At 38.2% G+C, this 24746-nt stretch overlaps 4 protein-coding genes across 5 annotated transcripts in view; 1 reads left to right on the top strand and 3 right to left on the bottom strand.

The window, feature by feature from the left end:
• Positions 1 to 1857: 1857 nt before the first annotated feature.
• On the bottom strand, positions 1858 to 6304 carry LOC107672473 (lysophosphatidic acid receptor 1-like). The gene is made up of 3 exons (XM_016465676.1): positions 6051 to 6304; positions 4671 to 5593; positions 1858 to 3088 (listed from the first exon to the last, which is right to left on the bottom strand). Exons 2-3 carry the CDS (start codon positions 5410 to 5412, stop codon positions 2754 to 2756), a joined length of 1077 nt encoding a protein of 358 aa, XP_016321162.1. The 5' UTR covers positions 5413 to 5593; positions 6051 to 6304; the 3' UTR covers positions 1858 to 2753.
• A 1422-nt stretch (positions 6305 to 7726) lies between these two features.
• On the bottom strand, positions 7727 to 11687 carry LOC107672513 (lysophosphatidic acid receptor 1-like). Its single transcript, XM_016465739.1, has 3 exons — positions 11434 to 11687; positions 10054 to 10976; positions 7727 to 8401 (listed from the first exon to the last, which is right to left on the bottom strand). The coding sequence occupies exons 2-3, from the start codon at positions 10793 to 10795 to the stop codon at positions 8067 to 8069; spliced, it is 1077 nt and encodes a 358-aa protein (XP_016321225.1). The 5' UTR covers positions 10796 to 10976; positions 11434 to 11687; the 3' UTR covers positions 7727 to 8066.
• Positions 11688 to 13685: 1998 nt separating this feature from the next.
• Positions 13686 to 17689, bottom strand: LOC107672446 (epoxide hydrolase 4-like). The gene is made up of 7 exons (XM_016465635.1): positions 17365 to 17689; positions 16425 to 16510; positions 16013 to 16170; positions 15028 to 15156; positions 14800 to 14903; positions 14450 to 14598; positions 13686 to 14374 (listed from the first exon to the last, which is right to left on the bottom strand). The coding sequence occupies exons 1-7, from the start codon at positions 17605 to 17607 to the stop codon at positions 14137 to 14139; spliced, it is 1107 nt and encodes a 368-aa protein (XP_016321121.1). The 5' UTR covers positions 17608 to 17689; the 3' UTR covers positions 13686 to 14136.
• Positions 17690 to 19133: 1444 nt separating this feature from the next.
• Positions 19134 to 24746, top strand: part of LOC107672460 (bromodomain-containing protein 4-like) — a 73430-nt gene continuing 67817 nt past the window's right edge. For both annotated transcript variants that reach the window (XM_016465658.1, XM_016465657.1), the window contains exon 1: positions 19134 to 19264. The gene's annotated coding sequence lies outside the window, so the exon portion shown is untranslated. The remainder of the gene's footprint in view (positions 19265 to 24746) is intronic.

Genomic DNA, 24746 nt, shown 5'->3' with positions numbered 1-24746 from the left:
CCTCTCTGCGCTGTCGAGTCAGTCGCGCAGCTCGGTCCATTGAGCCGCGCCGATGACAGGTCAGCGCGGCGCGGACACTGTAATACCGCGCTGTTTCGTCCCACATTTGGGTTGTTTGGCTTCCCATACCAAAGTATACTTCGGCCGTCCGCGTCCACATTACGTCATTTTCGTCATCAGGAGGGCTCGCGGACAGCCGTGCACCCTGTCCGCGTGCAGGCAATTTTTTGAGACCGCGCGGACGGTCCGCGTACAACAGCGCATGCGCGAGGTGAAAGTTGAGACAGAGCGCAAGTCAAACTGCGCCTGCGTTGAGCTCATCCGTCCGCACTCATCCGCGGTTGAGTATACTTTGAAAGCTGTGCGGACACGGCTGAGCGCGAGACAGAACGGAACGCGGAAAGTGAAGTATACCCGGGCCTTTATTGGCTCACTGACGGTGATGAGATTAACCCCTAATGCCGAGTTCACACTGCACGATTTTCAAACTCGTCGGATCGCCGTTGTTTTCACACTGCGTGACTAGCCCTCTCTGCGCTGTCGAGCCGCTCGGGCCATTGAGCCGCGCCTATGACAGGTCAGCGCGGCGCGAACACTTTAATACCGCGCTGTTTCGTCCCACATTTGGGTTGTTTGGCTTCCCATAGCAGAGTGTGTGTGCGCTGCGGTGGTTAGCGTGACATGACTTCTTTTTTTCCTCAATGGAAAGCATATTTACACTGTTTGAATCGTTCCGTCCCCTATATAGTGCACTACGTGCAATTCACTGTACAGAAAATACTAATTCTGTGGACAAGTGACCGATTTCAGCCGCGGCTTCAGCACCTATTTTATAGTGTAGGGGGCGGCGCTTCGGATTCTAGAGAGCATTTGATTGGACAGAAAGTTTGAGAAGCTGAAGTACGATGTGACGCCAAAAAAATCATTGAGTCTTTTTGGCGGAAGTGACGAACTGCAAGCTTTGAATGCTTTTATCTTCTAAATGCAAATTTTGTCACTTATAGATAACCTTAAGACTAACATATTGATAATAACACCCTACAAACTTTAATTTTGATTTCATGGGGACTTTAAAACTTTCAACCAAGCTCTATAACTTTTTAATTAATTTTATGAAAAAAAAAAGTCTTATTGCTTGAATATCTGTGCTCCCAACCATTAGAATATGGAAATAACTTGTGACCACACTGCGAAAGTGATGTTCTTTCTCAGTATTTCTGTCGTTTTCCAGTGCAAATGTCTAAAGATCTTCAAACAAGATACTTGAGAAACAAAATGACCAGGAGTGAGTTAATAATTACAACAGTAACAAATATCGACCAATGAGCTCAGAAAAATCGACTTGATTCAAAGATAAAACAAGCCGTCGTTCACTACCGACAGATGCTTGTTCGTGCTTTAAGCATAAATTCAATTTTGTTCACATTTTTCAAGTTTACATCTCAACTGTATCATGATTAAAGGATGTCTAGATATTTATATTGGAAAACAAATATAAGGAAGATTTTCATTCTTTTTTTGTAATGCATGGGACAGTGACTTTCTGCTCCATTTTAAGACCCACAGAAACCCTGTATTATGCCTTTTTAATGCTTTTAGTGTGTAAACAAGCTGCAGTTACAAAGTACAAACTCTCCATCAAAACGAGTTCTTCTCTCCAACAGAAAACACTTGCCTGAAACGCTTCATTTGTAGTTAAACCATTACATCCGTGGCTATCGCCTTTCGCTCCGAGGGAACCTTTCCATAGTACCTGAACTAATTGTGGAACTACCCACTTTTTGGCGTGTTCGCACCACAGGAACTAGGAACGGTTTTAGTTCTTAGGATTAGGAACTAAATTACCAGTGGTTTAAAAAGGCATGTAAACATATTTACTCCACGAACATGGAAAACAGCGACAACGGCGTTTACCTGTTGTCTGCAGTGTCGTGTTCTTTTCTCAGCTTCGATGATATGTAACGCTGCAAGTTGTCTTAAAAATGTGCATAATGTCCGCCTACTGGCTGCAATTCGGCCCACCCTCAGAAAACAGCTGTGCAATTGATTTCGTATGTCGAGGAGATGCTGTTATTTCACCACAAGAATGGACTTTTAACACCCGTGTCATAGTTGCCATACATATAATACTGTTTACAGCTGCTCGTGAAGCCTCAGAAGCTGAAACCCGATTATAATAAGGGAATTACATTTCAGACACTCTTTAAGCGGTTGACCAATCAGAACAGACTTGACGCTTCAGAAAGGTGGGCTTTGAAGACACAGGAACAGAGGGAGAAAAAAAGGTTGCTGCAGCAATATACAGTACGAGAAAAATGTTTTTTGAACTCTAATCATGCAAATGTATTCAAATAGACCTCAAAAGATAACTATTTGTACTTTTGAATGAGCATAGTATGGGCACTTTAAAATGAAAATCTGCAAGTCTGATTTGTTAAGAATAATAATAGCACCAAAAATAGAGCACAAAAGTTCTGATCTCATTCCCAACAAAACAAAGTGGTCCAAAAAGGGCCGTTTTATGAATATTAAGGCTTTGGGACAAGAAAAACTTCCTGTGAGCAGCCAAGCTGCCTGTGCCTCGTAACTAACCGACACAAAAGACTCCTAATACATCTATTGTCAAAGAGAGACAAAAACCCATGTACCAAAACAAGCTAGCAAAAATGAAGTATTATTTACTCTTTGTACAAGCTGTGATCATTTCACTAAGCAAATACAAAGTCATTTATATACACTGAGAAATACTTTTTCTATAAAGACAATAGGCTTTGTGGTGAACTGGGCTCTAAACTGGTGGAGTTATTGCTGTTTTTCTCCGAGGGTGCCCCTGTTTTCACAGGCTCAAAGCGGATGCCAGAAGGCCCCTCGTGCTGGCGCATTCTTCTCCAAGGGAAGCAGAGAATGCGTTTGTAGGTAGTCCTCATGTCCTCGTCCTGGAACGAGTAGATGATGGGGTTCACCAGAGAGTTACACTCGGCCAGAACCAGGCAGTACTTTTCATATTTAAGAACCTGACATTCACTGCAGCTGAGACCGTCCAGTAACAGAATCACCAGACCCGGTGTCCAACAGATCACAAAGGCACCTGTAGAGAAAAAAGAAAGAGAGATGAGTGCAGGTCTGCGCAGTTTGGTTTACGAGGTGCAAGCCACCACAGCATGCAAAACAAATGCATCATCTTGCAAAGAGTTGTATACAGTAAGCGTTGAACCGCAACTGTGATAATGAAATTATACAACACACACACACACACACATACATACAAAACTGGCCAAAATATTTGCAGCATTTTCACCAGTTGCAATTTATTTTCAAAAAATGTCAAAAAAAAAGATTGTATTAATTTGATCAAAAGTGACAGTAAAGGCATTTATAAATGTTACAAAAGATTTCTATTTCAAATCAATTATTCTTTTGAGCTTTCTATTCATCAAAGAATCCTGAAAAAAATGCATCTTGGTTTCCACAAAATTTTAAGCACAACTGTTTTCAACATTGATAATAACAAGAAATGTTCCCTGAGCAGCCAATCAGCATATTAGAATGATTTCTGAAGGATCGTGTGACACTGAAGACTGGAGTAATGATGCTGAAAATTCAGCTTTGCATCACAGGAATAAATTACATTTTAAAATATACCATAATAGAGAATAGTTATTTTAAATTGTAATAATATTTTACAATATTACTGGTTTTACTGTATTTTTGATCAAATAAATGCAGCCTTGGTGAGCAGAAGAGACTTTAAAACATTAAGAATTTTACCAGCCCCAAGTGGTAGTATATGTAGAAATTAATTAACCACGATTAACACATGCTGTAAAAGTTGACTGTCAGTTTATGATACCTAATGCATCAACTAATATTAACAAATTAACAATTACTGTAAAGTTTTACCCAAGTGAATAAATATTTTCCTTACACTTTGAATGTGATTGTTGACCTCTTAAGAAAAATATTTGAAAAATATTTTACATATACAAATAATTTATAATAGTGATTATATTATAATATAATTTTTTATATATGAATCATTAATTGATAAATATCACCACATGATGTTTCACAACCTCAACTGAACTTTTCCTTGTCATAAAAATATCAAATTATCTGATAACATTATGATTGGGCATTCCTGAAGTTTGTGCATTATTTTTTTGTTGGTTGCGACATACTTTCAATGTAGGTAAACTGTGTCACGTGGGCTCTCATTTCAAGATACTCGTAATACATTTCTAGATCTTTTATATTTTACTACTTGCTAGTTTAATTATAATGTATTTATTTTATGTATATTTACTCACAATAGCACCATGTGCTCAGTCAATGCATTTCTTTCCACACCACCGCATTTCTTTCCACCGAAAGAATGTTCTGAATCCTAGAATCTTAGGGCAACTAAAATAACTGATTCCAGCTCGAGGTACAAAATAAGCAGGTGCGAGACAAACAAAAATGAGCCAAACCGGTTTGGTAAACTTGTTTTGGGGTTGACAGACTTGTTTTGTTTTTCCCAAAAACAAGTTAACAGTACTTCGCCACACAACTGGAGACAATTTTTCATTTTCAAACAAGTTTCCAAAACAGAAAATCAAACTTTCACTCAGTCAACACATAGCGAGTAATCTCACAAACGTCTGAAGCCTACCTAAGAGTCAAGGCCTTACCCAGAATCATGGACATGGTCTTCATGAGGCTGATAACAGTCTGATTGTTGGAGGGCTGATCCGTGTGTGGGGACATTACTCGGCTCCGCCGGCGAACGTAGATGAAGATGTGAGTGTAAACGGCCACCATGATAAAGAAGGCCATGAGGTTGAGGATGGCCCAGGACACTAGGAAGCTGCGGGAATACAGCGGCGCAACCATGCAGCAGGTGGACAGGTCACAAACACAGTTCCAGCCCATGGTGGGCACCAAACCCATGACGACGGCCACCAACCAGATGGTGACTATCAGCATCACCACACGCCGCCTGGTCATGGTGCTGTGGAGCTGCATGGTGAAGATGGTCTGATGGCGCTCCACTGCCACCGCCAGCAGGTTGACCACAGACGCGGTCAGGCTCATGTTGATCAAAGCTCCGCGAATAAACCACTCTTTGATGGTCAAACCGATGGTCCACGGCCCCGTGTGGAACACCAGGTAGAGATACGATATTCCAGCAAAGAGGTCCGCGGCCGCCATGTTCCCAAGTAAGTAATAAATGGGAAAGTGGAACTGTCGGTTGATGATTATGGCAACTATGACCAACATATTCGCCAGAATAATAAAGACACAAATCGGGAGCCCGAGGCCGACCACAATAAAGTCATGAGTGCGCCAGTTCGGGCTGATGGGCTTGCCAGTCTTGTTGTAGAAGAAGGACACTGGATTGTCATAAGCCTCACAGGTAGAATTGAATAACATTATTAGAGAAGTAGTTAATGTAAATCAGTTGAACCATTTAGTTGTTGCCAGTTTGGCCAGTTTTTCCTGATGCTGTAATCCTGATGATGAGATCAGCCGCCATTTCAAATAATGCTTCTACATATCAAAAAACGTGCCAGTGTTGCTGCTTACAAGGCGTGTCTTCTATTGTTTTCCAACCCTAAAACACAGGAAGACGTGAGGACAACAACATTATCTGGCCTTATAAGTCCAACAAGTGAATAGGTTAATCTTTAACAAGAAAGTAGAGGGTGTGATACTAGTCTTCATTAGACACACGCTAAATTTGATTTCAACGCAAATTAAGAGCTGAAAGTAACCGAAGTAATGATGTTTAGCCCCCCATTACAATCCTAACTGCATGGTTTATAACTTAAACACACGAGTTTTCAGAGTAAACGTGAAGAACAGAACGAGGAATGAAATTAGTTGTGGTTACTATTACTTCTTATATTCAGTGAGAACTGGACGCAACAAATCTAACGTTACTCAGAAACACACACTGACTTTATTCGCCCCTGCAGAGGTAACTTACACTGAACAGTTTGGCTCGGTTGTCAGCACACAAACAAAACTACTTTGTTCTAAAATGACACTAGAAAAAAAAAAACACTTACCGTTGCCAGAGCTTCAGAGCAAACAAAGAAAACACACATAACAGCAGCTCAGAGTTCGCCGCTGGTCGATGTTTTGGCACTCGGGCGCTCGCCGGAAACGCTCATCTGGCGGAGTTCGTGGAGAAATCTTCAAGAGATCTGAGATCCGCCGAGATCCCCTTGTGCGCCTCCCTGAAACCTGATTTGATGAAATCACCGCCCGAGGATCCAATGAACGCGAGACTGTTGTTCAAAACGTTTGGTGACCGGTTCAGAAAGTAAATATTTCGATTAATTTCCCAGAATCTGCTACAGAGTGTATGGCAAGCCGTTTTCATATTTAATCCATGCGACAACCGCTAGATTTAACGTCAGTTTCAATAGACTGTACTTAGTTATTCGTAACTGTTAGACTAGTATTACCTATTCAGGTTTTTATTAGTAAATGAATATACAATAATACTTATTTATTAAACACTAAAATGTTATTATATTATTATCATATATTATTATTATTATAAATATTATTATCATTTTAAGTGAATTATGTGGACATTCTGACAGTAAAGACAGGTAAGAAATGTTACTACCCTTACGAATTAACCATGGTTTTACTACAAATAAAACAAAACCATGGTTACTATAGTTAAACCATGGTAACCACAAATTAACCATTGTTTTGCTACACTAACCATAGTTTAATAACGGCATTTGTAGTAAAACTGTGGTTATACAAATGGTAATCAATACACCAAAAAAACATGGTTACTACACTTTTACTGTAGTAAAACCATGGTTAATTTTCGTAAAGGTAGTAACAACTAGGACAGATAGTAGCTATGTTTCCATCCAAAGTTACGAATAAACTTATGTGCAAAACTGGAATATTGCATAAAACATTTGCAAATAAAGCACCGTTTCCATCCAGTGAGTTGAAGAGAACAAAATCGTCACTTCCTGATTACTTGGCGCTAAATATCACGAAGAATAATTATATTTGCTGCAGTAGGAGAAGGCACTGTATATAATAATATTTGTATATAATAAATTACGAGCTTCAGAGTGCGCAGACGAAACACGGTTATGTTAGGCTATCTTATTTTTGGAGCCTGCTGTTTGGGAATGCAGTTCTGGGAGTTAATTATAACAAAGCACTTTGAGAGATATTGCCGAAGCTTTTTAGAATGACAAAACTAGCATTTCAGATGCTGTGCAATTAGATCGGTCCGTTGGTTGGTCCAGTTATGCTGTTCCATCGCAAAGTCACATGTCTTTTTTGATGCGCATTAAGGAATTTATTTGGTAAAAGTGTTTCCATCGTAGTTTATGCTGCTATTATTTCACCACAAGAATGGACTTTTAACACCCGTGTCATAGTTGCCATACATATAATACTGTTTACAGCTGCTCGTGAAGCCTCAGAAGCTGAAACCCGATTATAATAAGGGAATTACATTTCAGACACTCTTTAAGCGGTTGACCAATCAGAACAGACTTGACGCTTCAGAAAGGTGGGCTTTGAAGAGGAACAGAGGGAGAAAAAAAGGTTGCTGCAGCAATATACAGTACGAGAAAAATGTTTTTTGAACTCTAATCATGCAAATGTATTCAAATAGACCTCAAAAGATAACTATTTGTACTTTTGAATGAGCATAGTATGGGCACTTTAAAATGAAAATCTGCAAGTCTGATTTGTTAGTAAAAAAAAATATAGAGCACAAAAGTTGTCTGTTTTAGATCTGGTATATTTCGGTTTCTGATCTCATTCCCAACAAAACAAAATGGTCCAAAAAGGGCCGTTTTATGAATATGAATGCTTTTACTTTGGGAAAAGAAAAACTCCCTGTGAGCAGCCAAACTGCCTGTGCCTCGTAACTCAATGACACAAAAGACCCCTAATATATCTATTGTCAAAAAGAGAAAAACATGTACCAAAACAAGCTATCAAAAATGAAGTATTATTTACTCTTTGTACAAGCTGTGATCATTTCACTAAGCAAATACAAAGTCACTTATTTACACTGAGAAATACTTTTTCTATAAAGACAATAGGCTTTGTGGCAAAACGGGCTCTAAACTGGTGGAGTTATTGCTGTTTTTCTCTGAGGGTGCCTCTGTTTTCACAGGCTCAAAGCGGATGCCAGAAGGCCCCTCATGCTGGCGCATTCTTCTCCAAGGGAAGCAGAGAATGCGCTTGTAGGTGGTCCTCATGTCCTTGTCCCGAAACGAGTAGATGATGGGGTTCACCAGAGAGTTACACTCGGCCAGAACCAGGCAGTACTTTTCATATTTAAGAACCTGACATGCACCGCAACTGAGACCGTCCAGTAACAGAATCACCAAACCTGGCGTCCAACAGATCACAAAGGTACCTGTAGAGAAAGAGTTGAGTGCAGGTCCGGGTACAGTTTGGTTTATACCACAGCATGCAAAACAAATGCATCGTCTTGCAAAACGTTTTATACAGTAGGCCTAAACGCTGAACGAATCTGTGAACATGGGATAATGAAATTATACAACAAACAAGGTGAGATTTACACAACAAACACACACAACTGTGCGCAAAATGTAGTGCTTTCAACAGTTGCCATTTAACTATTAAAAAAAATGTCATGTAAAAAGAATGCATTAATTTGATCAAAAGTGACAGTAAAGACTTCTTGCAAAAGATTTCTATTTCAAATCAATTGTTCTTTTGAGCTTTCTATTCATCAAATAATCCTGAAAAAATGTATCTTGTTTTCCACAAAAGTATTGAGCAGCATAACTGTTTCCAACATTGGTAATAGTAAGAAATGTTTCGTGAGCAGCACATCAGAATATTAGAATGATTTCTAAAGGATCATGTGACACTGAAGACTGGAGTAATGATGCTGAAACTTCAGCTTTGATCACAGGAATAAATTACATTTTAAAACGCATTACAATAGAGAACAGTTATTTTCAACTGTAATAATATTTCACAATAGTATTGTTTTTACTGTATTTTTGATCAAATAAATGCAGCCTTGGTGAGCAAAAGAGACTTTCAAACATTACAAATCTTACCGACCCCCAGTGGTAGTGTATATTATTGTTCAATAGTAATTCATGTTTGTTCATTATACATTAACTAATGTTATTTTATTAAACAAACTGTTTTTTTTTTTTTTTAAATGGTAGAAATGAAGATTAACCAAGATTAATAAATGCTGTAAAAGTTGATTGTTAGTTTATTATATACCTAACGCATCAACTGATATTAACAAATGAACCCTTATTGTAAAGTTTTACCCAAGTAATGAATTATTTCCCTTACACTTTTTACTACACGTGATTGTACACATCTTAAAAAATATATTTTTACAAATATTTTACGTATACAAATAATTTATAATAGTGATTATAGATTTTTTTTTTTATATATATGAATCATTAACTGATACATATTCACCACATGATGTTTTACAACCTGGACTGAACTTTTCCTTGTCGTGATAACATTATGATTGGCCATTCCTGAAGTTTGTGCATTATTTTTTGTTGGTTGCAACATTCTTTTAATGTAAATTGTGTCATGTGGGCTCTCATCTCAAGACACTCAATACATTTCTATATCTTCTATATTTTTTGTGTAATTATAATGTATAATTTGCATGTGATTTCATGCACATTTACTAACAATAGCACCACGTGCTCAGTTGATGCATTTCTTTCCACACCACTGGAGTTCAATCCACCAAAATAATGTTCTGTATCCTAAAATCTTAAGGCAAGTAAAATAACTGATTCCAGCTTGAGGTACAAAATAAGCAGGTGCTAGATGAGCAAATCTGAGCCAAACTGGTTTGGTTAACTTGTTTTGGGGTTGACAGACTTGTTTTGTTTTTCCCAAAAACAAGTTAACAGTACTTCGCCACACAACTGGAGACAATTTTTCATTTTCAAACAAGTTTCCAAAACAGAAAATCAAACTTTCACTCAGTCAACACATAGCGAGTAATCTCACAAACGTCTGAAGCCTACCTAAGAGTCAAGGCCTTACCCAGAATCATGGACATGGTCTTCATGAGGCTGATAACAGTCTGATTGTTGGAGGGCTGATCCGTGTGTGGGGACATTACTCGGCTCCGCCGGCGAACGTAGATGAAGATGTGAGTGTAAACGGCCACCATGATAAAGAAGGCCATGAGGTTGAGGATGGCCCAGGACACTAGGAAGCTGCGGGAATACAGCGGCGCAACCATGCAGCAGGTGGACAGGTCACAAACACAGTTCCAGCCCATGGTGGGCACCAAACCCATGACGACGGCCACCAACCAGATGGTGACTATCAGCATCACCACACGCCGCCTGGTCATGGTGCTGTGGAGCTGCATGGTGAAGATGGTCTGATGGCGCTCCACTGCCACCGCCAGCAGGTTGACCACAGACGCGGTCAGGCTCATGTTGATCAAAGCTCCGCGAATAAACCACTCTTTGATGGTCAAACCGATGGTCCACGGCCCCGTGTGGAACACCAGGTAGAGATACGATATTCCAGCAAAGAGGTCCGCGGCCGCCATGTTCCCAAGTAAGTAATAAATGGGAAAGTGGAACTGTCGGTTGATGATTATGGCAACTATGACCAACATATTCGCCAGAATAATAAAGACACAAATCGGGAGCCCGAGGCCGACCACAATAAAGTCATGAGTGCGCCAGTTCGGGCTGATGGGCTTGCCAGTCTTGTTGTAGAAGAAGGACACTGGATTGTCATAAGCCTCACAGGTAGAATTGAATAACATTATTAGAGAAGTAGTTAATGTAAATCAGTTGAACCATTTAGTTGTTGCCAGTTTGGCCAGTTTTTCCTGATGCTGTAATCCTGATGATGAGATCAGCCGCCATTTCAAATAATGCTTCTACATATCAAAAAACGTGCCAGTGTTGCTGCTTACAAGGCGTGTCTTCTATTGTTTTCCAACCCTAAAACACAGGAAGACGTGAGGACAACAACATTATCTGGCCTTATAAGTCCAACAAGTGAATAGGTTAATCTTTAACAAGAAAGTAGAGGGTGTGATACTAGTCTTCATTAGACACACGCTAAATTTGATTTCAACGCAAATTAAGAGCTGAAAGTAACCGAAGTAATGATGTTTAGCCCCCCATTACAATCCTAACTGCATGGTTTATAACTTAAACACACGAGTTTTCAGAGTAAACGTGAAGAACAGAACGAGGAATGAAATTAGTTGTGGTTACTATTACTTCTTATATTCAGTGAGAACTGGACGCAACAAATCTAACGTTACTCAGAAACACACACTGACTTTATTCGCCCCTGCAGAGGTAACTTACACTGAACAGTTTGGCTCGGTTGTCAGCACACAAACAAAACTACTTTGTTCTAAAATGACACTAGAAAAAAAAAAACACTTACCGTTGCCAGAGCTTCAGAGCAAACAAAGAAAACACACATAACAGCAGCTCAGAGTTCGCCGCTGGTCGATGTTTTGGCACTCGGGCGCTCGCCGGAAACGCTCATCTGGCGGAGTTCGTGGAGAAATCTTCAAGAGATCTGAGATCCGCCGAGATCCCCTTGTGCGCCTCCCTGAAACCTGATTTGATGAAATCACCGCCCGAGGATCCAATGAACGCGAGACTGTTGTTCAAAACGTTTGGTGACCGGTTCAGAAAGTAAATATTTCGATTAATTTCCCAGAATCTGCTACAGAGTGTATGGCAAGCCGTTTTCATATTTAATCCATGCGACAACCGCTAGATTTAACGTCAGTTTCAATAGACTGTACTTAGTTATTCGTAACTGTTAGACTAGTATTACCTATTCAGGTTTTTATTAGTAAATGAATATACAATAATACTTATTTATTAAACACTAAAATGTTATTATATTATTATCATATATTATTATTATTATAAATATTATTATCATTTTAAGTGAATTATGTGGACATTCTGACAGTAAAGACAGGTAAGAAATGTTACTACCCTTACGAATTAACCATGGTTTTACTACAAATAAAACAAAACCATGGTTACTATAGTTAAACCATGGTAACCACAAATTAACCATTGTTTTGCTACACTAACCATAGTTTAATAACGGCATTTGTAGTAAAACTGTGGTTATACAAATGGTAATCAATACACCAAAAAAACATGGTTACTACACTTTTACTGTAGTAAAACCATGGTTAATTTTCGTAAAGGTAGTAACAACTAGGACAGATAGTAGCTATGTTTCCATCCAAAGTTACGAATAAACTTATGTGCAAAACTGGAATATTGCATAAAACATTTGCAAATAAAGCACCGTTTCCATCCAGTGAGTTGAAGAGAACAAAATCGTCACTTCCTGATTACTTGGCGCTAAATATCACGAAGAATAATTATATTTGCTGCAGTAGGAGAAGGCACTGTATATAATAATATTTGTATATAATAAATTACGAGCTTCAGAGTGCGCAGACGAAACACGGTTATGTTAGGCTATCTTATTTTTGGAGCCTGCTGTTTGGGAATGCAGTTCTGGGAGTTAATTATAACAAAGCACTTTGAGAGATATTGCCGAAGCTTTTTAGAATGACAAAACTAGCATTTCAGATGCTGTGCAATTAGATCGGTCCGTTGGTTGGTCCAGTTATGCTGTTCCATCGCAAAGTCACATGTCTTTTTTGATGCGCATTAAGGAATTTATTTGGTAAAAGTGTTTCCATCGTAGTTTATGCGCATGTTTTCTTACCGGATAAGAAATTTGTCCTACTAAGTTGAGCGCAAAAGTTTTTTTAATGCACATCTTGGCGTTTCCAACCAGCGTTTTTTTATGCGATATCCCAAAATGCGCATAATAATAGGTGGATGGAAACATAGCTAGTGTCTCCTAATGAAACGTTGGAAGTAAAATTTAGATTAAATACCAATATGGAATACACAGTCAAAATAGAATTCAATAATCGAAATGTAAAAATTAAATGTTACTTGTTACTATGGATAATGACTAATTTAATAGATAAGCTTCCTGTCATCACTATTGAAAAACATTATTGTAGTTAGGAAATAAATGCAATAGCTTGCCATTTGAGGTAACATAATTTGGCAAAGAAATTAATTTAAAAATCGTTATTGTGACTACGACTTGTTAAAGGGTTAAAAATGTTCATTTAGATTTATTTGTACGCGGAACACAAAACATAAATTTAGCAGATTGTCCTGCTCTGTCACATACAAACAAATTGGATGGCCATTCAGACTGTCCGGCTCCAAAATCATCATATAACCATTAAAGTACCATAAAAGTATTGCAAAAGTATCGCAAAAGTGGTCTGTATGACTCATGCACTATATTTAGTCAATCAAAACCACATTTTATGTGAGAAACAGACTACTCAAATTAGCGTTTGAGCTATAATTAGAAATAAATGTTGGCAGTGACCAACAAAAAGGGTCTCGAGAGAATGTTAACTGCTTTTTGTAACAAAGGTTACTATTTTTAACTGTGACGTATTATAATCATATGTTCAGTACGTATCCCCCTCAAAAATGAGGGATTTTCTCAAGGAGAATTGGTTCATTGTAGTCAATAATGTTGGGATAATTCAATACGTGCACCCAATAATCGCAGGAACACTGAGCCAAAAATGGAATAAACACATCAGACATTTTGATGTGGTTTTACAGTATGTAGTCACATTAAATTTAAACAGACTTGACAGGCTACACTTTTTTGTGATGATGTTGGATGTTTAGTTAAACAACACACAGGAAAGACTTTAGTCAAAGTGTCTTGAACTGAAGATCTCATAAAAACCATTAATATCTAACACATGGGGGGGAGGAATATATGTAAAAGTTGAACTTATAATTAAACTTTTGGAAGAAAACTGCATTTACCTATAAATATTTCCAGACATAATAATTTATACAACATACATTTTCTCCCTTGCCTGAGACAGTTTACTGAACAGACCTCAAACATTTTATTTATTTATTTACTATTGTTTTATTTTTTTTACTTCATTTAAGACAAACCAGACAAAATGCAAGTAGTTATTTTGTAAGTGAAAACCAGAAACCTTGCTAGAGCTAATAACTCAAAATAATTTCTTCTTTGCGTCAAAGGCAATCAGTGATTGTGTTTTATGATGTCTTTATCCAGAACAAAGTCCCACACGAGCTTGTTGACTCTCTCAGGTTGATCTTGTTGTACCCAGTGGCTGCATTCGGGAATAGTGTGAATGACAACCGGACCCCTCACATAAGGCCGTGTTCCACCAGACATGCCCTCAACGAGTATATTGTCTGCCTCACCCCAAATTAACATGCAGGGCACACCGACATCCTGATGCTTGTACAGAGTGTTACTGTAGAAAGAGAAGTAACAATAACCACACTATACCACCAATGACATAGAAATGAAAGTGTGACTAATTTTAAACCTGAGAAGAGAACGAAAGTAGTTCAGAGGGCCTGTGAGTCCTCCGGGCTGGGACAGCTGGTATAGGTACCCCTCCAGCTGGGTCTCAGTCAGTCGTCTGGATTTGTTCCTGATGCCCAAATTCTTGCCACAAAATAGACTTCGAACCAACTATATGCACATGACAGATATAAGTTGCAGAGAATCAACTGTCACCACTTCTGAAATGTCACCATTAGACTCAAATTCAAAGGACAGGAAGTTACCCAGAGCTCATCTTTAGTGTTTCCTGTTACAGTAATAGCATTGTCAAAACAGAAATGACCATAAACTGTTAACCACAGAGTTAATGGTTAAAGGTGTTCACGCTACCTTAAAATCTTCAAGAGACAAAACAATTTCAGGCAGCATTGGTAACTGGAAGAAACATGCATGTCCTGAGCGCAACAGCTGAGAGGGTCTTCTCAGAACGGCGTCTGGGTTTTACAGAAATGAGTATCAATTGTCTGCACCCACATATGTTTCCGTTTCAGAATCAGAGTTGTGTTGAAAACAGAAATGAAATGATGCCCTGTCTGGAAATTGTCAGTATACACTTACCCAACCATGAGGCAGGATGAGGAGCGTTCATGACAATGAGACGTTGCACCATGTCTGGCCTTTCCAGTGCAAAATGCCATGCCAGCATCCCACCCCAGTCATGCCCCACCAATATACAACTTGTGTGACCTGTAATTAAACACATGACATTCCAGTGGTTTATTGACTAAGGCAAAACTGGTTCACATTCAGCCGTGGCCCATCTATATGGGCAGTGTCCCACCTGAAAGGAAAGTAATTGCAAAAGCATAAACAATAAAAGATAATAATAAAACAAAACAAAAATAGCCGGTAAATAGCTTGTTTGTTTCTGTTTTAGTAAATAACCCAGCACTCGACAGCTTTGTTTTACCTTCCTGAATTTTTCCACAACTCGTGAAATTCAAAAATCAATATTCACTCACAATAAATACTACATTAAATGGATAGTCCAGCCAAAAATGAAAATTCTCATCATTCATCAGTATGAGTTTCTTTCTTCTTGTTAAGCACAGACAAAAATATTTTGAAGAATTTTGGTAACCAAACAGTTGACGGTAGCCATTGACTTCCATAGTATTTTTTTCCATACTATGGAAGTCAATGGCTACGTCAACTGTTTGGTTCCCAACATTCTTCACAATATCTTCTTTTGTGCTTAACAGAAGAAAGAAACTCATACAGGTTCAGAACAACTTGAGAGTGAGTAAATGATGACAGAGTTTTCATTTATGCCTGAACTATCCATTTGTTCTAAGATTTCACGATAATTCTATGTATGCACTCTATGTACGTATGTAGGATGGTAATTAATATTAAAGCGCCACACTCAGGCTGAATTACGCAAGTGTCCTGCATGTGTTCAGTCATTTGAATGTAAAACTGCTATTAGCAGTTAATTATAGGTTAATCATATAACCTACAATACGACCCCAAATCTGCCCAACCTTAATGTATGGTCAGGGGCTGCTACTATTCATTTGTGATATAGTCAGTCAGTAAGTACCCAGTTCATCGATGGTGTCTCTGATGTCAAATAAGAGTGTGTCCAGTGAATATTCCTCCAGTTGGACTGGTGCGTCAGAATCTCCACAGCCACGCAGATCTAGCGCCACCGTGTGGTAGTGACTACTGAATTCCTGTAATTGGTAACGCCAGGAGTACCTGCAGGTCATATATATATATATATGCATTTAGTAATATAAAATGATAATATATTTTATATAAATATAAAACACACCCACATTGCAACAACAATTTGATATAATATAATAAAATAATAATTAGTATCGTTATATCTAAAATGTCTGTATGCTTTCACTTAGAAGAAAACAATATGCAGAAACACTTTACAAAACTTACTGCATCAGGTCTACAATATAAAATAATCAGAAATAAAAAATGAAGGAGGAAATAACCAGTTTTCTGGGAAACCATGAAGAAACAGCATTAGAGGCTTTCTGTGGTCTCCTTTGGTTACATAATGAAATCTCAAGCCTGAGCTCTAAAGGGTACAAAAAAAAAAAGACCAAGAAAAAGATGTCACAAAACGATGTCAAATTATTGGAGGTACTGACTGACTAAGCAAATAACTAAGTACGTATAACGTATAATCGACACTCTTTTCAATTACTATTCCAGCAATCTTATGAAATCTTATCACAATCTTATCAAATTTGAGAAAGATTGGAAATGTATACATTTCATTGAACACTGACTAATGAACGCTGCTAAGTATTATTTCATTAAAGACAAAGGAATGTGGAATAGATTGAGGAACGCCGTGTTCTAGGCTATGTCTAAACACAGGTGGCGCAAGAGCACAAGATATGGATGATCATGATTTAGCCCAGGGGTGTCCAAACTCGGTCCTGGAGGGCCGGTGTCCTGCAGAGTTTAGCTCCAACCCTGATTAAACACACCTGAACCAGCTAATCAAGCTCTTACTAGGCATAGAAACTTCCAGTCAGGTGTGTTGAGGCAAGTTGGAGCTAAACTCTGCAGGACACCGGCCCTTCAGGACCGAGTTTGGACAGCCCTGATTTAGCCTTTCATTCACCTATAGAATGAACACAGATCACGCAGAAAAAAATTATTTACTTTAAAACTAATCTTACTCAGAAATTATTTGTAGATTTCACAAAATTACAAAGAAGCGGCAAGTAACACACTTAATTAAAGTGACATTTTTAAGTCGAAAGACTGAAATAGTGTTTGTCTTACTCCAGTAGGCTAATCGTTTTATTTACATCTTCGACAGTGTATATATATAATGACCTTCTACATATAACTTTGTTAAATGTTTTTAAAGGCATCAGATAAATAATTGATCATATTCTTCATTATAAATCCTCTCACCCTGCCCTTCAGATACGCATGGTCACCAAGTGCAGGGTCTTTTAGGCAGTCTGGGGGTCTCTTTCGAGTGGTCCATTGAAAGGTTCCATATGGATCCCTAAATCCAGTCCAGGCAATTCGGATCAGAACCAAACAAGAGGTGATTCCAGCTGTGCCGTACACGAGAATGTAATATACTAAAGAGAGAATCCATAAGCTTAGTCGTGTTGGTACTAAAAGCAGGTGCATTAAAGAATTGCTCATGACTGTAGTAATTTTGATAATCAGAGAGATATAGGCTAGAGACACAGGCTCTGTGTAGCAAATGTCCCTTATCTTGGGAGAAGTTCACCTTTCAAAATAAACCCCATGTGACTGTGTGGAAACAACTGTCACTGAGCTATTTTTGTACCACATATAAATGGTCTGGGAGACTAGCTTAATTACAAGCATTTTTTTTTTCTTAATCTTCGGCTATCTTTACTTGAATGCATATATGCAGTCTATATATTTAGATTCCCAATTTGTTTATTATTATTAATTAATTAATTTATTTATTTATTTATTTTAGTTACAAAAATAAACAAATAAAATCTAAATTATATACATTTTCCCAAATACTATGACTGGTTGACCAGAATGCATAAATCATAAATATGTAGCCTAGGCTAATTCTCCGCAAAATTTGACTTTAAGGTGACAACCATGAATGTGAACCTGCAGTCTATGAAAAGGGCATATTTTATGCATACCAGTTCTAATGCTTGCATGTTTCTCAAATCTTTCCACATGTTGTAACAATGACACGATGTCTTTAATTGTATAGTAAAATGTATTATTTTGAGATCAGGCCCAACTTTTCCTTATAAAAATGATCATAGGTGTTATTTTCCCTATTTGTTCTCTTTCACTGACTCGTAATGCACTCTCTTATGATTGAAATCTCAGTGCATTTTCATTGGAGACATTTACACAATGTTCTCGCTCCATGCAATAAATTCAGGTCCTTAAATGAGCTGGGTTTTCTAACATATTTACATCAACTGCTCAGGTAATGTTAATGGTTTGAGGCATTTCAGGGGCAGCCAAAATTACAATTTAAAGCCAGTCAGAACTGTAGAAATTAATTTTTATATTTACAAGTAAAGCTTCAGGAAAAGGCTTTCTACAATCCTTTACCTGTTTTAATGTCTTTAAGTGGGATCAAGTCTTGCGTATAGATAGATACGTCTTGTAGATAGATAGATAGATAGATACACAACATATACACAAACATATACACACACAAGCATAATTATGATTAAAGCTTTGTAGCTTAATACAAAGTGTCAGTTTGAGGATTAAAAATCTATTAAAAACATCTGTGAAAAAGGATATGAAGTCCTAGCAAAGACTTTGGCCTGCCTGTCATATTCCTTACAATTGTTCCACGCTAACAGCCAGAAATGAGACAATCAGTATTTCTCTTCAGGCAGGTCATTTTCAGGACAGTCAACTCCTCAATTGTTGCTGCTCTTATAGGTAGATAGATAGATAGGTAGATAGATAGATAGATAGATAGATAGACATTTTTAAGTTACTTTACAAACAGTAGATTTTATTTAATGAAATCAAGAAGATATAAATTATTTTTTCAGCGCATATATGGTCTTTATTTAAATCGGAAGATTTCATCACGCACTTCTATTGCACTGTTATTTCAGGCGCAGTGTCGCTTAAATAAGAGCGATCGCACAGCAAACGGAAGAGAGAGATCAGAGCTGAGCGGTTTTAAGTGATCTTTCACACGTGCGACAGCAGCGCTCGCGGTCCTCACGTCCTGTGCGTCCTCAGCGCGCATGACGTCACCGACGTCTCGAGCTGTTTGTTCTGGATTGTGGGAGAGAACCAGCCCGCGCGCCCTCACAACAAAATAAAGAAGGTAAACAAACAAGCAGCCTTTACACTTACGCAAAGCGTTTATTTCTGATTAAACGTCCCAGCATGCGCCGCGTCGTTTCGTGCAACGGTCAAGCGCGCTAATCAGCGCTGAAATGATTGTCTGGTGCGCGCGGTGAAAGCGGCCTGTGTGTCGCCGAGTGCTAACGCTAGCAGCTAGGAAAGACAAACTCATTCATGATAACGGGTCAGTTTGGGTATGATTCCGTTCTTGGGCTGGTTGCTTTTGTGTTTTAGCACCTTATTACCCCGTGTACATCGCGTGTGCGTCAAAGAAAGCGGGTAACGAAGGGCTCTGAGGTTGTTTATTAGCATTAGGCCGTTTGCTGTCCAGTGCTAGCACAGGGTCGCATCCCTGCTCTGCGTAGCTTGACGCGAAAATCTCACGTTTCTCTGTGCGGGAATGCTGGAGGATTTGACGTAAAATTGAATGAGAATAAGCGTGCACTTTACGCTCGGTCAGATTAATTAAATCGGGTTCATGTGATCTGCGCTCGTTTCAAGCGTCTGACATTGACAGATGTGTATTAATCGCGGGCCGTGGTTGTTTCACGCTTTGGGGTGAGACTAGTGTGTGTTTTGATTGCACGTATACACACACACACACACACACAGTGTAATACGTAACGTTACACGCCGCCGGACAAATCCGTGTCATACACCGTTAGCATTGATAGCGGGTAACGTTAATGTTAGGAGGAAATGTGCAGCGCATTCTCCCGCTTTTAATGACTATTACAGTGTCTCAACCGCATTACATTTCCTTAACAAATGTTTTGAATGCATATGAACTCATTTAATGGGACTGTAATGGTGTTTTAGCGACTTTGAGCACAAGGACTCATCTGTGCTGCCCACAGTCGCCATTTTGTGTTGCTCCGCCGTCTAACGGAGAAACGCGCAACCTTTACCTTTTATTTAAAAAATGTGCAAGAGTCAGTTGTCGTATTTGAGTTTTATCTTTCCGATTTTTAGTAACATTACTATTCTTTACATTAAAGTGTATTTTGTTGAAAACGGCATCAGTTTGGAGCTCTTGTCAGCAGCGGTATTAGCCTCGCTGCGCTTTCGGTTTGAGTTCAGAGCGAGTCCTGCGATTTGTAGCAGAAATATCAGATATATCTACTTATGGACAGGTTTAGGTGTCCAGTGTATTGAATACATTCAGTAAACACTGTCAGTTTATTCACCTGAACTTGTGTGCGCAGCAAGTCTTTGTATGTTTAATGTTAGTTATCTGGCAGCATAGCTATGTGATTGACAGCTGTTGAAAGACTGACAGGTTTCCTAGCCTTAAGTGATTTGTTATTTTGTTCAGCTGTGATTTAAGTCGCTTACCAATTTTGCTTATTAAATATATCGTCATGTTGGACTTCGAGTTGAATTCGTGTCAGGTACAATCGCATTTAGCTTGTGACTGTGAAATTGTATTAAGGCAGGCAAATGGTGTTTATTGTATTGCAGACAACATTGTGATCGACAGCTTTTCCTGTGTGCTTTGTCAAAGCGTTTCTAGAGGGTTGTTATTAGAGAATTGAAGTGTTACGATAACTTTTAAAACTCAACCCAGGTGAGTACACGAAGTTGTTTCCCATCTTGCTCTATGTGTAGGTAGTTTTAAGCAGTTCTGACAGGATTTTGCTATTTTTCTTTAGGCAGTTTTGATTGCAAAAAAAAAAAGTAAACATAACTCCAAGTAAGTTACCTTTTAATTTATGGCTCCATGGAATGTTTTATTTTTACCTAAATTCTTCATTTTATTTACTTATTTATTCATTCATTGGATTCTGTTTTATGATTAATGCTAATTTGTCATCAAAAATGGTGTCTAATAACATAAATGAATACAAATTTTAACAGTTTAGAATCATCTAAGATTTACATCTTAAAATGTAATCAAATGAAAATATAGACCTAACAATTTACAACAGCACATTGCATTTTACAATACAGCCCTAGGACAAAGATACAAATTAAATAGTGCTTTTATTTATTTATTTATTTATTTATTTTTTTGTATTCAGATCCAGAATGCTAAAGAAATTGAGTAATCAAATGTAAAATAAAACAAAACACTTTATAGTCCTCCTCACTGTATGAATTAAAATGCCTGATTCTTCTTAATCTGCTCGTTACGTCAAGAGCAATGAGTGATTTAACCTAGTCTTTTGATGTTTGATTAAAGATGGAATAAATTCGAAATTGCGAAAACTGGAGGGACCGATTAAGTAACTTCATCAGCTTTGCTTCTTTTTACTTGTTTTGATGAGTTCAATGTGAAGAATCTAAACATCAAGAGAAAAACTGACAAGTTGAAGTGGCTGTGCATTGTTAAAGATGTAGTTCACCCAAAAATGGAATTATGCAGTAAATGTATTAGCCCTGAGGCCATCCAAAATGTAGATGATTTTGTTTCACTGGAACAGATTTGGAGAAATTTAGCATTACTTCACCTACTCCGCAATGGATCCTCTGCAGTGAATGGGTGCCGTCAGAATGAGAGTCCAAACAGCTGATAAAAACATCATAATGATCCACAAGTAATCCACACAAATCCAGTCCATCAGTTACAGTCTTGTGAAGGGAAAAGCTGCGTGTTTGTAAGAAATAAATCCATCATTTTTAGTCCATGCTTCTGGTTAAAATATCCATAATGCATAATACTATTAATATTAGGCCTACATATTGCTTCAGTGGAAAAGTCATCTTGTCTGAATCAGGAGAGAAATGTGCACAGATCAAGCACCATTTACAAGTCAGAACAGTTTGTTGTTAGAGGACAACAGGAATGGACTTTTGTCTGCTGGATTATGGATTGGTATTTTAGTCTGAAGTAATGGCTTAAAGTTAAAATGCCTTAATGGTGGATTTGTTTCTTACAAACACACAGCTTTTCACTTCAAGACATTTAATTGGTGGACTGGAGTGGTGTGGATTACTTGTGGATCATTATGATGTTTTTATCAGCTGTTTGGACTCTCATTCTGACAGCACCCATTCACTGCAGAGGAAATTCGTTCCCATGAAGAACTAATCTCCTCTGCAATTTTCAGTTAATTTCTTTTTTGGGTGAACTATTCCTTCAAGCTATTCCTTTTTATTTGCTTGGTCAAATGTAACATCACCTAAAAATGAACAGAATGCATGTAAACCAGCCCCCTGAAAAAACACCCCAACTAAACGCTCACTTCTGCATGTGAATGTGTCATCTTTATAGAGGACAGAGAACGTCTCGTTCCTTTGAAGAGTTTAGTAATATGATAGGTTCAATTAGTGCTGGGCGGTATACCGGTTCATACCGAATACCGGTGTTTATTTTTGTTATGATATGAATATTTAAAATACCGCAATACCGGTGTATGTCGCTTAAACAACGTTCGGAACGTGACACTGTTTGAAAGGGGTCCCTTTTCACTGTTGCACTGTGGTGAGGGAACAGCTGTATGTGTTACTAAGCGTGAAAGTTCCGGATTGTTTGGAATTATAAATATGAGCGTAGTTCGTCTGTTAATATCACATGCACTTTTTTGTTTGTTGTTTTTTTTAGTTTGTTACTCAGACGCAGGCAGTGCGCTGCATGAGACAAACAAGTAATATAGCCAAAACAACTGCATAGCCGCTCTTTAGTGTAGATGCATGTTGATTTTATCAGACGATGCCGCGATTATAAATAAGAGTGACTCATGGTTAACATGTATTAAAAGGGGTCGTGTTTAGTCACTTTAGTGTGGTATTTTTTGACAATATTCACTCATCATGACAGTAAAATAGGGCATTCTAAGTCAATATACTGCAGTATTTCCTCTCTCAATCAGTAGAAAATATGGTTAACGCCTGGTCATGCATGAAAAAAAAAAATAACGTCATGTACCGTGAAACCGGTATAATTTTGAAAAATACCGTGACACAAATTTTTGGTCATACCGCCCAGCACTAGGTTCAATACTGTGCAACAGTCGGATTCAGGAAGTAAAAAATGTAGGGAAAAATATTTTTACCAATAACTAATAATGATAATAACGATATAATGCAATATGATGCTGTAAAGAAAATTCCACCAATCAGAGAGTCGCTGAGAGCGAATCATGGCGAACGAGCACTGAGCTCTGCCCACTCCGCATGACGCAATGAAATCGATTCGCAAACATATAGGAAAATATTTGAATATGCATATTTCATGTAATTTGCCAATTGTTTCTGCATAGGGCTAGGAGATATGGACAAATTATCACGGTAAATATTTTTCATATCAGTCAATATCGATAATTATCACAATAAATTTCAGATTTTTTTGAAATTTTCACAATAAATTTCAGTTTAAAGGGGTCATATGGCGTTGCTAAAAATAACATTATTTTGTGTATTTGGTGTAATGCAAATGCATTTTTGCTATTCGCAATTCAGAAGCGATATCGCGCCCACGCGGAGGAGCTTCTGCACGCACAACATGAAAGCCCTGTTTAATTATGATAGAAGAGAGAACTAAACATTCAAACGTCTGCTTGCACTTTAGGCCTGTGGCGGTTTTGTTAAGCTAATTTTATTTTTTTGGCTTCTAAGGATTATACAAAAGAAGACGAGGTAAAGCTATTAAAAATATTTTACATTTCAGAATATAAAGCAATGTTAATTCAGCTCTTAATTTGTCTCACACACACACACACATACATATATATACCCCGAGTCCTTCCCCCGAGTACTTCACCCCGTCCGCGTACAACAGCGCATGCGCGAGCTGAAAGTTGAGACAGAGTCAAGTAGGTGGTACTGCGCCTGTGTCGAGCTCGTCCGTCCGCACTCATCCGCGGTTGAGTATACTTTGAAAGCTGTACGGACGCAGCTGTGCGCGAGACGGAACGGAACGCGTAAAGTGAAGTAGCCTTTATGAGCTACTTTTAGCCTTAAGATGTTTTGTGAATACGGGCCCTGACTAGGCCTGTCACGATAACAACTTTTTGGTGTGCGATATATTGCCCCAGAAATAATTGCGATAAGCGATATTATTGTCATTTTAAAGACCATTTTATGCCACTGAATATGTAATCATAATGGAACAGCATAATAATGCAAGAGGGCCTACACACTTCCAAATGACAACAAACTTTTAATTAAGAATATTTAGATCATGGAAATTAAGTATCAAAATATTAGATACCTTAAAGGGGTCATATGATGCGATTTCAATATCGATATCTGCTTTGTCATGCCTGGAGCTGATCCATGCTGGTTGCTGAGGAAATACTACATATAATACTAATACAGCCCGCCACCTCTGCTCACTCAGCCCGCCGCCTCTTCTCGAAAAGGCCGTGGTTGACGCTGTGTTTTGTTGTGAAAGCGAAACTACTTTATGCCGGCTGTTCTGACTCAAAGACTGTAAGTACGTTTTTTATATTTAAAGAGTTTTTATATTTTATATATTTAAAGCGAGTTTTTTGGGCAGTGTAGAGTAGGGCTTGTTGTTT

The sequence above is a fragment of the Sinocyclocheilus anshuiensis genome, unplaced genomic scaffold, assembly GCF_001515605.1.
Source record: "Sinocyclocheilus anshuiensis isolate Anshui unplaced genomic scaffold, SAMN03320099.WGS_v1.1 scaffold1430, whole genome shotgun sequence".
Lineage (NCBI taxonomy): Eukaryota > Metazoa > Chordata > Actinopteri > Cypriniformes > Cyprinidae > Sinocyclocheilus > Sinocyclocheilus anshuiensis.
Note: the sequence above shows the minus strand (reverse complement) of the source record. Positions and strands in the feature narration are given on the sequence as shown.